General features: G+C 39.1%; 1 protein-coding gene across 1 annotated transcript in view; it reads left to right on the forward strand.

The window, feature by feature from the left end:
- Window positions 1–558: 558 nt before the first annotated feature.
- SGK1 (serum/glucocorticoid regulated kinase 1) overlaps window positions 559–12,842 on the forward strand; it is a 99,264-nt gene continuing 86,980 nt past the window's right edge. The window contains exon 1 of the mRNA XM_060753409.2: window positions 559–1,180. Coding sequence (XP_060609392.1) covers window positions 1,112–1,180 — 69 coding nt within the window. The 5' untranslated portion in view covers window positions 559–1,111. The remainder of the gene's footprint in view (window positions 1,181–12,842) is intronic.

Genomic DNA, 12,842 nt, shown 5'->3' on the forward strand with positions numbered 1-12,842 from the left:
AATAATAGCATTATACTTGTGTAGTGTAAAAGGGCTTTAAGAGCAGTTCCTTCCTGAATAGAAGACATAAAAAGGGGGAAATGAAAGGGCCAACCCCACAGTTCATGACAGGACTGTTATTCCAAGTGATGTGGGTACCACATTAGCCACATATACACACATGTGGCATTTCATTTTGTGACAAAAACCCACCTCCTTCTTTGAAAAAAAAATGGTGTTATATTTCCCGATTGATTTTTTGACCCATGACAATCTCAGAGTAGGCTCATAAAGAGTATTTATGAATCGCTTATTCTTATGCACTCACTTTGCGCCACCCTCTATCCTCTTTCATTTTCCCTCTTTTGTCTGAACTGAGATGGCTCTGTCGTAATACAAGACTTGCCAGTATTATTTCCCCTTGGGAAGCATATTGCCTTGCACTCCTTCTGTGCCCTGAGCTTTCCCTTCATCCTTGCACTTATTTCTGCTTGGCTGCTTTTTCTTATGCATCCTTTTCTCTGTCTCACTCTCTCACTCTCTCACTCTCTCTCTCTCTCTCTCTCTCTCTCTCTCTCTCTGCGTGTGTGTTGCCGCTCCTGCTGCTGTTGAACTGCATCTCTCTGTGGTACTTGCAGAGCCAAACCATCTCTCATTGCAAACACCAATGAATCACTCCATCACCTGAAGAAGAGCAAAGAGAATCCACAGAGCAGTAAAAGCAGCTGCAGAAGAATAAGAAGCAGAGGCTGAGCTATCAGGAAAGAAGACAGCTCACACCTGAGCAAGATCTGTCTCACCCCCATTCTCCCACCCCTCTAAACAGAGATTTCCCAACTGTCTCTGGGTTTTCATAGCTGTTCCGTTGATGTGTGTAAGGCATGTTTTTAAAATATCACTGAAACAGAGAGAGAGAGAGACAGGAGCCAGCAACAGCTTTTCCTGCTGCAGCTGCAGTAGCCGGTGCAGCAGAATGAGGGTGTGAAAGAGGGCAAAGTGGCTTCTCGCTTACACCTCTCCTCCTCTTCCTTCATTAATCGTTTCCAGAAGGGACACTGAGGAAAGCAGGTATACTACCAACTAAACAAGCTCTGCCCTGGATTTATCACTGTTGGCGCCTCCCTCGAGGAAGATGGTCAACAAAGACATGAATGGATTCCCAGTAAAGAAGTGTTCTGCTTTCCAGTTTTTTAAGAAGAGGGTAAGACTCTCTTGGGAATTATTTATATTTATTGCATGTCTCAAAAAGGTGTGTATATGTTCAAGAATTTATTATCAGTGTGAGTAACATGAAATAGTGTAATTCTTTCCAGAGTGTGCAAAAGGACATTGGAACTGGACTGATTTCAAGGGAAAGTGAGTTGAGGGATGTATGACATTACGTAATCATTGCTTGGTGAGGAATGCATTTATACCATTTAATGTTATAGCACAGTGCTGGATTTAGTTGTCAGACTGTCTGCAGACAGGTGTCTGGAAAAGACGTGTGGACAATTGTCATGAAATATGCAGAATTTGGAGGGGGGGGGATGTAAATTATGTTTTCAGTATCTATATTTCATTATACCTAAATGGAGCTCCAATACTCAGTGGCAGTGTATCTTAAAATGCCAAATTCAATGGGTATAAATGGCAATTTCTGCCATTGTGCACTGCTTGGGTGCTTTCTAGAGGCACCTATTTCCAAGACATCCTGGAAACAGATCTCCAAGTTAGATAAACCACTGGTCCAATCTAGCAGGACTTTTCTGATATTCTGGTGTTCTTCACTTAGCCAGTAACTCTGTTTGGTAAGGCTCCCCATTTTTCTCTCCTCCGTCTTCATTTCCTGTCAGAACAATGGGAATGCTCAGTGACCTACTTTGGTTCTCCTTTCTGTAAAATCGGAACTTGACTCCTCAGGCAAATGAGACAAAATGGGCCAATATTTTCAAAAGGTCTGTGCAAAGTAACATTATGCAGAATATTGATGTAACCATGGCAAGTGAGCACCTGTAGGCTCATCATTCTCCAGAGTGATTATAACCTCTTTTATTCTTTGTATCCTGCTCTTTTGCCTACCATATTGTCTGGTCAGTTCTTTACCCCATTCATTCACACCTACAAAAGTGCTGCATTATATCACCTCAGTTCATTCCCTTGTGCTAAGCTATTTGCAGGTTCAGCAAAACTATGGCACAGCTTATAATCTACCCAGTAACCACAGCTTCTATCCAATAGCAATCCCAGCTGTTGAGGCAGAAAAGAAGAACCAGAGAGACAGACCTTTGCTTTGCAAGACAATGACGGAATCTTGAGAATCACTAAAAATCTTTGGTTTCTTCTCAGCTTGTTTGCCCCAATTTTGTGTGTCAGAGTAATTGCTGTTAGTTATTGATGAGAGGGAAGGGTGTCCTAAGGAAGGTTTGCCAACTATACTTTCTTGGATGTCATCAATGTATCTGTGCCTATCTATAGTTCTTTATTGGAACTTTACCAGATTTTCCTATCATTCTGGGTTGGGATGTTCCAATTACAGTTGGAACATCCCAACCCAGCATTGTTCCCCTTCGGAATAGCAATAGAGAGACTTAAAACAAGTGTAAGAACCAGGTGTTTTCATCCAAGGCAGGTGGAGCAGTTTCCACCTAGTCCTTTCCTGCTCAAATTTTCTGAATGATTAGGACTAGACATTCCATTTCAGCAATAATAGTAAAACTGAACAGTCTGTTCCAGTCATTCATTCATCCACTCCCATTCACCTTCTATCTACTCTGTACGGAGAAGAGTGATACTTCATTGAACACAGCAGCAGTCGGTTATACGCACCCTGTGGTTCATAGAACCCACTGATATGAATTAGAATTGCATGATTTGCCATTAAATGTGATCATTGAAATGCATCAAATGGAAAACTGTAGACAGTTTCCCATCTGCAAAGGTTGGGGGAGAGGACTTGTTCCTTCCCTTTTCTTCTCATGGTCTCTCATATATTAAGGTTGCAATCCAAAGCCTATTTTCAGTGCCATCTTCTGTATGTCTGCTCAGAAGTAAGCCCACTGAGTTCAATGTTTACTCCTGGTTAAGTCTTAGGACCTGATTATATTAACGTTGGGATTCGCCACACATTGTGGTGAATCCGTGGGATTCTGGCAGGGGATCCCCACACCCCACGTCGGCCAACTTATGTTTAACCGCATCCCATGGGGGGAAGCATCCACCACCTGGCTTCCCCCCACTGTTGCAAATGCAACATGGGAAACCTCCCATGTTGCAGTGACAGAGCTGTACATTGCTTCCTCTCCTCTTTTGCCACAAAGCCCTGACAGAAGTAGATGCACATCGTGTAATGGGCTCTGTGGCAAAAGGGGAGAAGAACCAGCCTACAACAGGCAAATTAGTCTGTTTGATGAGGTCATAAGACTGCAGCTCTCATTAAGAGGAACACTACAATTGCTGAACTCAGTATGGCTTATGTTTGAGTGGACATATCTAGGATTATACTGTATATTCAATCAAAAACAATAATAATTTCTGGGTAAATATTCATAGAATTTTGTTGCATATGTTTGTAAGAGTTTAAAACAGACATTGGATTATATTGCTTGCATGTAGAAATGCTTTGCCTTATACTGAATCATAGGCTTCAATTTATACTTTTCTATTCCCTGCGGTCTTCCTGTGATCCAAAACTGTAAATTGGTTGCCACAGAGGCCCCAAAGTTTCATATCCCCTGCAACTGTTGTTATTAACAATTGTCAGATGGGCTTATTTACTTTGTATGATTTGAAAAAAGTGCAACACTCTGTGCATGAAAGGAGAGCTGACTGACTATCTTGTGTGGGTGGTATTTTTGTGGCAAAAATGGCAAAAAAAAAAGATTTTAAAATGCACCACTTTGGGTAATTTCATTTTAAATACATATAGAAGTGGGTATTTGAATGCCATTAAACAGCACTGGAGTCTTTTTAACCTTCCTGGTGATATCTGAAATCATACCCCTGGCTAGCAATTGTCTTAGAAATAAAATTGTAGTTGCACTATGATTTTAACTTTTGCAGTACATGATGAATCTTTCCTATCCCTTCTTCACAGGGCTATTTCCTGCAAATTCTATATATCAATGTCTTAAAAATACATCTCTGCTAGGCATTTTCTATGTCCCCCAGCATAACACTATGATATTTTTGGGTCAGAATTCCTTCGTTTCAATAGGATTCACTATTAACCATTTAGCATGGTTGCATATCCTGGACTTTCTGCTTTAATTGTTTTGAACTCTTATTTTTAATGTTTTTAAAACATTAAAATCTTTAAACATCTGATCTGTGACCGTAATAATAAAATTCATTCATTCACTATTATTAATGGTTTTGCATATTTATGCGCATTCCAGGAACATACCCCCTATGGATATGGGGGTCATGCTGTATAACAATGCTAGTGAACATAGAAAGGTTATGGAGAAAGTTATTCCATTAAGACAGTCTCCAAGAAAAACACACAGCTGCTTTCCATGCCAAAATACAGAGACAGGAAATCATCCCCTGCTGATTTTGCCCATTCTGCCTAAGATTATGCATGATTTTGTCATGATGGATAAGACCAGAAGCTGGAAAAACTTGAGTTTGGAGGCAACAGCTCTTGAAAACTTCCACCCAGCATGTCAAAACATGTAACATTTCTGACCTCCATACAACAAAGGGAAAAATCTGGAGTACACTTAGAATTTTCAGACTTTAAGGGACTGTTGATAAGTTGGATCCAGTCAGGTTTTTCCATTTGGACTAAGGTGTCTGGGGAGAGGTATGTGGCTTTTTTTTCAAATCGAGATTATGAAATGATATGAAATGATTAATCCAAATGCTTTCCTCCATCTATCATCTGCATACTACTACTAAAGAATATGTCATTTAGGGAGGGATATTTAGAATTTTTAACCAAAGAGTTCTCCTGCCTCACCATATGGCAAATACCAGGATTCTATAGGATACAGCCATGACAGTTAAAATGGAGGAATAAAATTATAATAGTGTGGTGGTGTGAAAGGACTGTGGGAAGATGAGAAATTTCTGTCAGGGACAACATGAAACCCCAAATGCTGTTTCTGTGGTCCCCAGCATTACCAGATTCCCAGAAGAACACTTTTTCTGTGGGTTTTATTAAAAGGGTGAATAATCTCTCATGCTACTTCATCACAGTAGAGAATGAATCCACGGGAGTTTGCATTTTTGTAAGCAGCAAACTATAGCTCCGTGTTTAAATAATATCACAGTATTATTGCATTAGCATTCTCTAACGGACTGGAGTACAGAACAATATTTATAATACCTTTTGAACTCTGACTCCATCCAAGAAGTACTTTACAGCAAGGGCCAAATCCAAGTAGTATCTTCAAGTGTAAGGCTGCATCATAGAATACCAAAGTCTGGATCAGTCATGCCATTAATTTCCAACCTCTGTGTATAGAAAATCAACAGGATTAATATCAACACATTTGAAATGTGGTGCAAGAGAAGAGCTCTATGGATATGCTGGACTGCCCAGTTTATCAATAAATGAATCCTAGAGCAAATCAAGCATAAATTTTACTCAGAAGGACCAAACTGAGGCTATCATACTTTGGCCACATCATGAGACAATAGGACTTGTTAGGATGAAAATGCTTAGTAAAATGGGAGGCAATAGGGGGAAAAGGAAGACTGTATTAGGTGGATTGATTCAATCAAGAAAAGCTCAGCCCTCATCTTGCAGAAACTGAACCTGATCTGTTCTTGCAGATTTTGCAGATCTCTCATTCATACAATTGCCATAAATTGAAGCTGACTTGATAGTGTATAATAACAATAATAATCCAAATCGAATTGTTAGACCCAGGTAGAACAGACCCATTGTATCACTGAGATCTACATGGATGTTACCTTGTAATTAACAATTGGACATATTATTATTATTATTATTATTATTATTATTATTATTATTATTATGAATGTTTTAACCTGTTAATTGTTTAAATTGTTTTATGTACTGCTTGTTTAATTGATTCAGGCATCAAAGTGTGCCTTTGTTTGTAAGCCGCCCTGAGTCCCCCCCCCCCGGGGGGTGAGAAGGGCGGGGTATAAGTAATTGAAATAAATAAATAAATAAGTATGCCTGAGAATGTTTACTAAATGGAGGTCACAATTTGGATTGCTTTTCTGATTTCTCTGTTGAAACTTGCTGGTGGCATGGTTGCCTCACTGTGAGTCTGGCTAATCAACTGCAGAACTGATGAAAAAGATTCCCTCCTTCCTTCTTTCCTCTCTCTCGCTTATTCTTCTTCCTCCTCCTCCTTTTAAAGATATACATGTAAATAGGGCTGGGTGGTTTCGTTTCGTTAATTCGTAATTCGTTAATAATTCGTTAATTTTTTCAATTACAAAACTATAACGAACCATTCTGGAGCAATTATTTAAAAAAACGAATTTTCAAAAACGTTTTGTAAATGCTTCGTATTTTGATATTGTATTTGTTTCGTTATTGTTTTGAGGTCGTTTCGTTATTATTTCCGCATGTCTGGGCCAGTTTTATGGTTTAATTAGTGAAAAAAAATATAATATCACACCAACAGTCAACAACAGAGGGAGAGGGAAGCTTCAGAAGGTTTTGGAGGTTTTTTAGCGTATTTCGCGGTCGCGTCCGCCATTAACGAATTGATTCGTTATTGTTTCGGAAATCGATTCGTTAATTTTTTTACCATTTACGAAATTTCGTAAATATCGAACTTTTTAAAAGGAAAATTTTGTAATTATTTTAAATATCGAAACAAAAAAAACCCCCAAATACAAATCGATTTTAGAAACAATTTTTTCCGTTGTTACCCAGGCCTACATGTAAAGGTTAAGTCAGAGAAAGATTATTTATTTTCCCAGTACAAACAGGTGCATAAAGATTAAAATTACATCCCACTCAAAATTGCAAAAGCAACCATTAATAGAAGATAGCACTGGTTGTACTACTATGCAGTACATAATTACAGACAAGAGTTTAAAAATGAATGCATCCCTTTGTAGCAGACATGGCAGTAGCACTTTCTTCTTGATTATATGAAAAAAGACTAGTGGAACAGGGAAACAATCTTAATATGCTCTTTTCTGTATTTTAAAAAAACTTCCACTCCCCTACTTTGTGGAAGTTTTTGTTTCTATCAAGCCTGATAAAGAGTCAGATCACTATTACTACAACAAACCCTTCAGAACAGCACATCCCCTGTTCACATGGGGTCACTATGAGACCTAAGTATCCAATCCAGGAAGGGACTGAGTAACAAAAAGGGAAGGGTCGAACAGCTGGAACGATGGAGGCAACCTGGAAAGAGGATTTATCATACGTCCAAAGAAGAAGATGCCATATTCTGATGCTGCGTATTCCACTGTGAAATAGTTCTTACAATACAACCACAAATGGACTTTAAGGCCCTAATCCTACTTGTAGGCCCAACTACCTAAGTGGAAATGGGATTTATATAAGTGTTTGTTTACTACTGAACAGCTGATTCAATTGATTATTGTTTGATGGGATGATCTATAGCATTCTAGTCTAAATCTCACTTAAAGGAAAACTAATAAATCCATGTAGGATCATAGAATCATAGAATCAAAGAGTTGGAAGAGACCTCATGGGCCATCCAGTCCAACCCCCTGCCAAGAAGCAGGAATATTGCATTCAAATCACCCCTGACAGATGGCCATCCAGCCTCTGTTTAAAAGCTTCCAAAGAAGGAGCCTCCACCACACTCCAGGGCAGAGAGTTCCACTGCTGAACGGCTCTCACAGTCAGGAAGTTCTTCCTCATGTTCAGATGGAATCTCCTCTCTTGTAGTTTGAAGCCATTGTTCCGCGTCCTAGTCTCCAGGGAAGCAGAAAACAAGCTTGCTCCCTCCTCCTGTGGCTTCCTCTCACATATTTATACATGGCTATCATATCCCCTCTCAGCCTTCTCTTCTTCAGGCTAAACATGCCCAGCTCCTTAAGCCGCTCCTCATAGGGCTTGTTCTCAAGACCTTTTATCATTTTAGTCACTCTCCTCTGGACACATTCCAGCTTGTCAATATCTCTCTTGAATTGTGGTGCCCAGAACTGGACACAATATTCCAGATGTGGTCTAACCAAAACAGAATAGAGGGGTAGCATTACTTCCCTAGATCTAGACACTATGCTCCTATTGATGCAGGCCAAAATCCCATTGGCTTTTTTTGCCGCCACATCACATTGTTGGCTCATGTTTAATTTGTTGTCCACGAGGACTCCAAGATCTTTTTCACACGTACTGCTCTCGAGCCAGGCATCCCCCATTCTGTATCTTTGCAATTCGTTTTTCCTGCCAAAGTGGAGTATGTGTCTTATACATCTTCCTCAACAACAGTGTATCAATGTGATTGGAAGTAAAGCTTGCTATATAGTAGGAGTGGGGAAACTGTGACCTCCAGATGTTGTTGGACTATTAATTTGTCACACCATTAGCCTGTTTGGGACTGATCGAAGTTGGAGTCCAGGACCACCCAGTGGGTGACCAAGTTCCACCCCCTGATCTACATCCAATGAAGGACTAGGCATAATTCTACTCACCAGTCAAATGAAAATGATATTAGGACTTTTACATAAGTATTTTATTACTTTTGCTATTATTTCATTTTTATGCTCTGTTTTTAAAAAGTAAACAATGTGGTTTACATAAAACATGTTAAGTGGGGAAGCAAATGGAAGATAAAAACAAATCAAGATTTTTTAATCTTTTATAAGCAAGAGACCCAAGAGACCCAAGAAGTAGATTCAAGAAACAAGTACATTTCTAGTAGTTTACCTGTGGTTTGTCGTCTGATACTCTGAAATTATTGGGTTGTCTATAGAGGCAACTGGGCTAAAGAATTTAGCCCAGTTCAAAAGAGAACCATTGTCTACCGGAAGCACTTTGTCTTACAATATAGTAGATACACGCACTCACCTGACATCTCTTACTTTGGAAAGCTTCTTATTACTGGCATGTATTCATTTAATCAATTTGTGTGATGTTTACCATATGTAACAGTATTTCCCAAAGCAGTACGTTTACCCTCTTGTTTGTTCACCAATTATAAAATTATTGTAATATTGTGGACATTTGGTTAATAGTACTGTTACTTTTAAGTATTCTTCAAAGATCTATGCAGTTATAACATGTGAGAGGAGGAGAAAGGACAATGGTTCAATCCAGTGCAAGGCACCCTCCTCCATTCTGTTAATGGTACACTAACAACCTAAGCTGCAAAGGTGTAGGAAAGAAGTCTTTGATGATGCCTGTTTGGGTTGTGTATGAACACAGCTCCATTATTTATTTATTATTATTATTTCCCATTCTCACCCCAAAGGGGGGGGGGGGGGACTCAGGGCGGCCTCACAACCAGCAGCAATTCGATGCCCAACAAACAAATCCCAAAAATAACAATAACAATTTAAACCAACAATAAAACATAAAGTATTAAGACAGCAATTAAAATCATGCAAGTTTTTAAACTTCCACTAGCTCATCACTTCCACTAGCTCACTTCCCCAATCTTCTGTGCATTTGGCAAACTTCTTAAAAGAGATCCTTATATATATTCAGCTGGAGAGGAATTTCCGAAGATGATTTTCATCAGTAAAGTTTCATACCCTACAAAAGTTTACAAATGAAAAATGGACACCTAGAGCCAAGCAACATCAGAACATGCCCAAGATGTCCAAAGTCATGAATGAGGAAGCAAACACAAGCCAGGAAAAGATGTAGCAATTTACCTTTATCTAATGGGCAAAAGGCAAGATTTCATCCTCTCCCCATCTCTCATCACTGCCAAATTTATTGATTAAAACCACTTTGCACTTTGAACACAGTTTGCAGCAACTGAAATATAATGTGGACAAAGGGGGGAGGCAGGAAGAGGAAAGAAAAATTGGAACATTTTAGAAGTTGTTGAAAAAATAGGATGGCAGAAGTTTAATCATGACTGGAGAGTATATAGTTCACCAGCAATTAGTTGCCGCTGAGATTTGGTAGATGGGTGATTTTTCACATTATATAGGATTCCCCAGTTTGTTTTGTGTTGATTCTTTTTAATGATAGCAATATAATAGAATATTTAGCAAGCAGAGTTTTCAGAAATTTTGTGATAAGTATTGACATTTTTGCCATAGTAAGATCTGATCAGAGGATTGTGGAGGAAAAGAAAACAAATTGAAATGTTTTGCCTGCTGTCTCCTGGGATTTAGAGGTTATGCCTCTTCTTATGCCTGTATGTTCATATCTCTCTAAATTGCTGCCAGATGGTTTTAAGATAAACATTTCTGAAAGTCATTGTTCTTCCCTTGTCTTTGCTTTTCATTCCTTCATAGAAAGGTTATGATTGCTTCTCAAAAAAGCCTTGCCTAGATCCCCTGAAGTTCAACAAATATAGACAAGTATGAAATCTTCCTTTTCTGAGGAAGGTGATTTAGAGAACAGTTGCCTTCCGACACCAGGCAGTCTTGAATGAGACATATATTTTAGAACCTTTTAAAACCATCTTCAGCGTAGGATATGGGATTGAGAATGCTATGATTGGGTTAGTGGATGATCTTTCCTTGAACACTGACATGGGATGTGTGTCCTTGACATGGGATGTGTGTCCTTGACATTGCTTTTGGACATTTCAGTGGCAATTAGTACCATTAAAGTACCATTAAAGGTATTTGAGAACACCTGGGGCATTTGAGAATCGGGGACATTATGCCTCAGTGGTTCCTGTCCTTTTTCTCAGATAGGTTCCAAGTAATGGTGCTTGAAGATAGCTTATCCTCAGAAAAGGAACTGTTATGTAGCACAATATATGGTGCCATATTGCACCCAAAGCTGTTTAATATCTATATAAAACCATAGGGTGATACCCTCCAGAGAAATGGGGCAAGATCTATCAGACCTCCATATACAGGCAGTCACCAAGCTACAAACAAGAAAGGTTCTGTAGATTTGTTGTTAGGTTGAATCTGCTCCATACATTCAAGTTCTCTGGAGGATATCTACTGCAATCAGCCAAAGCTAGAAGGGGAATCTGGGAAGACTACCCATGTTGGCCACTGGTCCAAAAATTTTGGTTCTTTTGGACCTGGAACAAAAAGCTAATTTGTAAAGATGCTCATTTTCGGGAGAGGCGCTTGAAAATGAAAAGGGGCCTTATGAATGAATCAAACAGAAACAGATAGCAATTCTCTACAAATGCGCAAGACTACTACCCACTATTACACAGATGACATTTTCTTTGCCCCTCCCTCTCAGATTGTGAAATGACCTGCTGGAGAAGATTGATCAGCTGGAAATGCAATATGGGTCTAAAATAGCAGCAATCAACAACCTGGCAGACCTAACCCTATTTTTAAATTTTGTATGATAAGTTTTGGTTGTTTGATTTTAACATGTTTTGGTCTCCTGTGCTGTTTTAAGTAATGTTACTTCTTTAATCTGCTCATGTTCCCTATCTTAATTTATTGTGAAAAGTGTGTAATAAATAGCAACTATTATTATTGTTGTTGTTGAAAAGGTAATTTCACTCATTCTTATGTTGGAGTAACTTCAGCTTTCATGAAACAACAAAGACTGGCATCTAATCAAGGGAGAGGAAGAAAGATAAGAGTGGGGAAAATGCCTGGAATTCTGCAGCTCCCAAAATTAATAAATCCCAAGGCAGCTAAAGCAGTGGCCTCAAACATTTGTAGTCATTAAGAGAAAACTTTGTGGCCATTTGACAAAGGCTAAAATGATAAATAAAGGACAAGAATGTAGTATTCTCCCAGTAGATAGTGAAAGAATCTTCTTTGTTTGTTTTAGCATAAATCTGGCATTCATCCACTCATTTTAGAAAATGCAGAATAATTAACAATGTTGAGGAGAAAAGATGAGAACACAGAGGACATAAGACACATCTGCATATTAATATACTTATCTCATAATGTTTTTTTTCCCAAATAGTCTACGTATTTACATAATGAGAAAAACACACCCTAAAGATGGTTCAGAGAATACAGCTTCATGTACTTAGTGTTTTTATGTGCTTTCAGGTCATTTCAGATTTATGCCGATCCTAAGATAACTCTATCATGAGGTTTTCTGGGACTGAGAATATGCAACTCACCTAAGGTCATCCAGTGGGTTCCTATGGCCAAGCGGGGATTGAAACCTGGTCTCCAGAGATTATTTATAGTATGATATATTTGCAATGCTTCTGGTCCAGATCATCAGCAAACTATTTTCACCACACCTGATCCATTTATTTGTTTCTAGCCCTTTTGCCAGGAGCCCCCGGTGGCACAATGGGTTAAATCCTTGTGTCAGCAGGATTGCTGACTGATAAGTCAGCGGTTCGAATCTGAGGAGAGTGGGTTGAGCTCCCTCTGTCAGTTCTAGCTCACCATGCGGGGAAATGAGAGAAGCCTCCCACAAGGATGGTAAAACATCAAACATCTTGGTGTCCCCTGGGCAATGTTCTTGTAGACGGTCAGTTCTCTCACCCCAGAAATGACTTGCAGTTCCTCAAGTCATTCTTCACACACACACACACACACACACACACACACACACACACGCCCTTTTGCCTTCCCTCACTTAGACTGGCTCCATTTACGTATCAGGATGATCTGATGCATTATCCTGTAAAAGTGTGTGAAATAACAAAAAGATTGGGGAATCAAAATAAAGTCCTTTGACGGGTGGTTTACTGTTTTGACCTTCTGTTCTCCAAATCCATCCCATCACATGTTTGACCAACTGTAATGCATCAAGTCATGAGTTGGATGTAAACACAATGGCAAGATTTCCTCCTCCTTTCTTTTTTGCCTCTGCCTCCTTTTTATGCTTTACA

The sequence above is a fragment of the Anolis sagrei genome, chromosome 1 (genome assembly GCF_037176765.1).
Source record: "Anolis sagrei isolate rAnoSag1 chromosome 1, rAnoSag1.mat, whole genome shotgun sequence".
In the NCBI taxonomy this organism is placed as follows: domain Eukaryota; kingdom Metazoa; phylum Chordata; class Lepidosauria; order Squamata; family Dactyloidae; genus Anolis; species Anolis sagrei.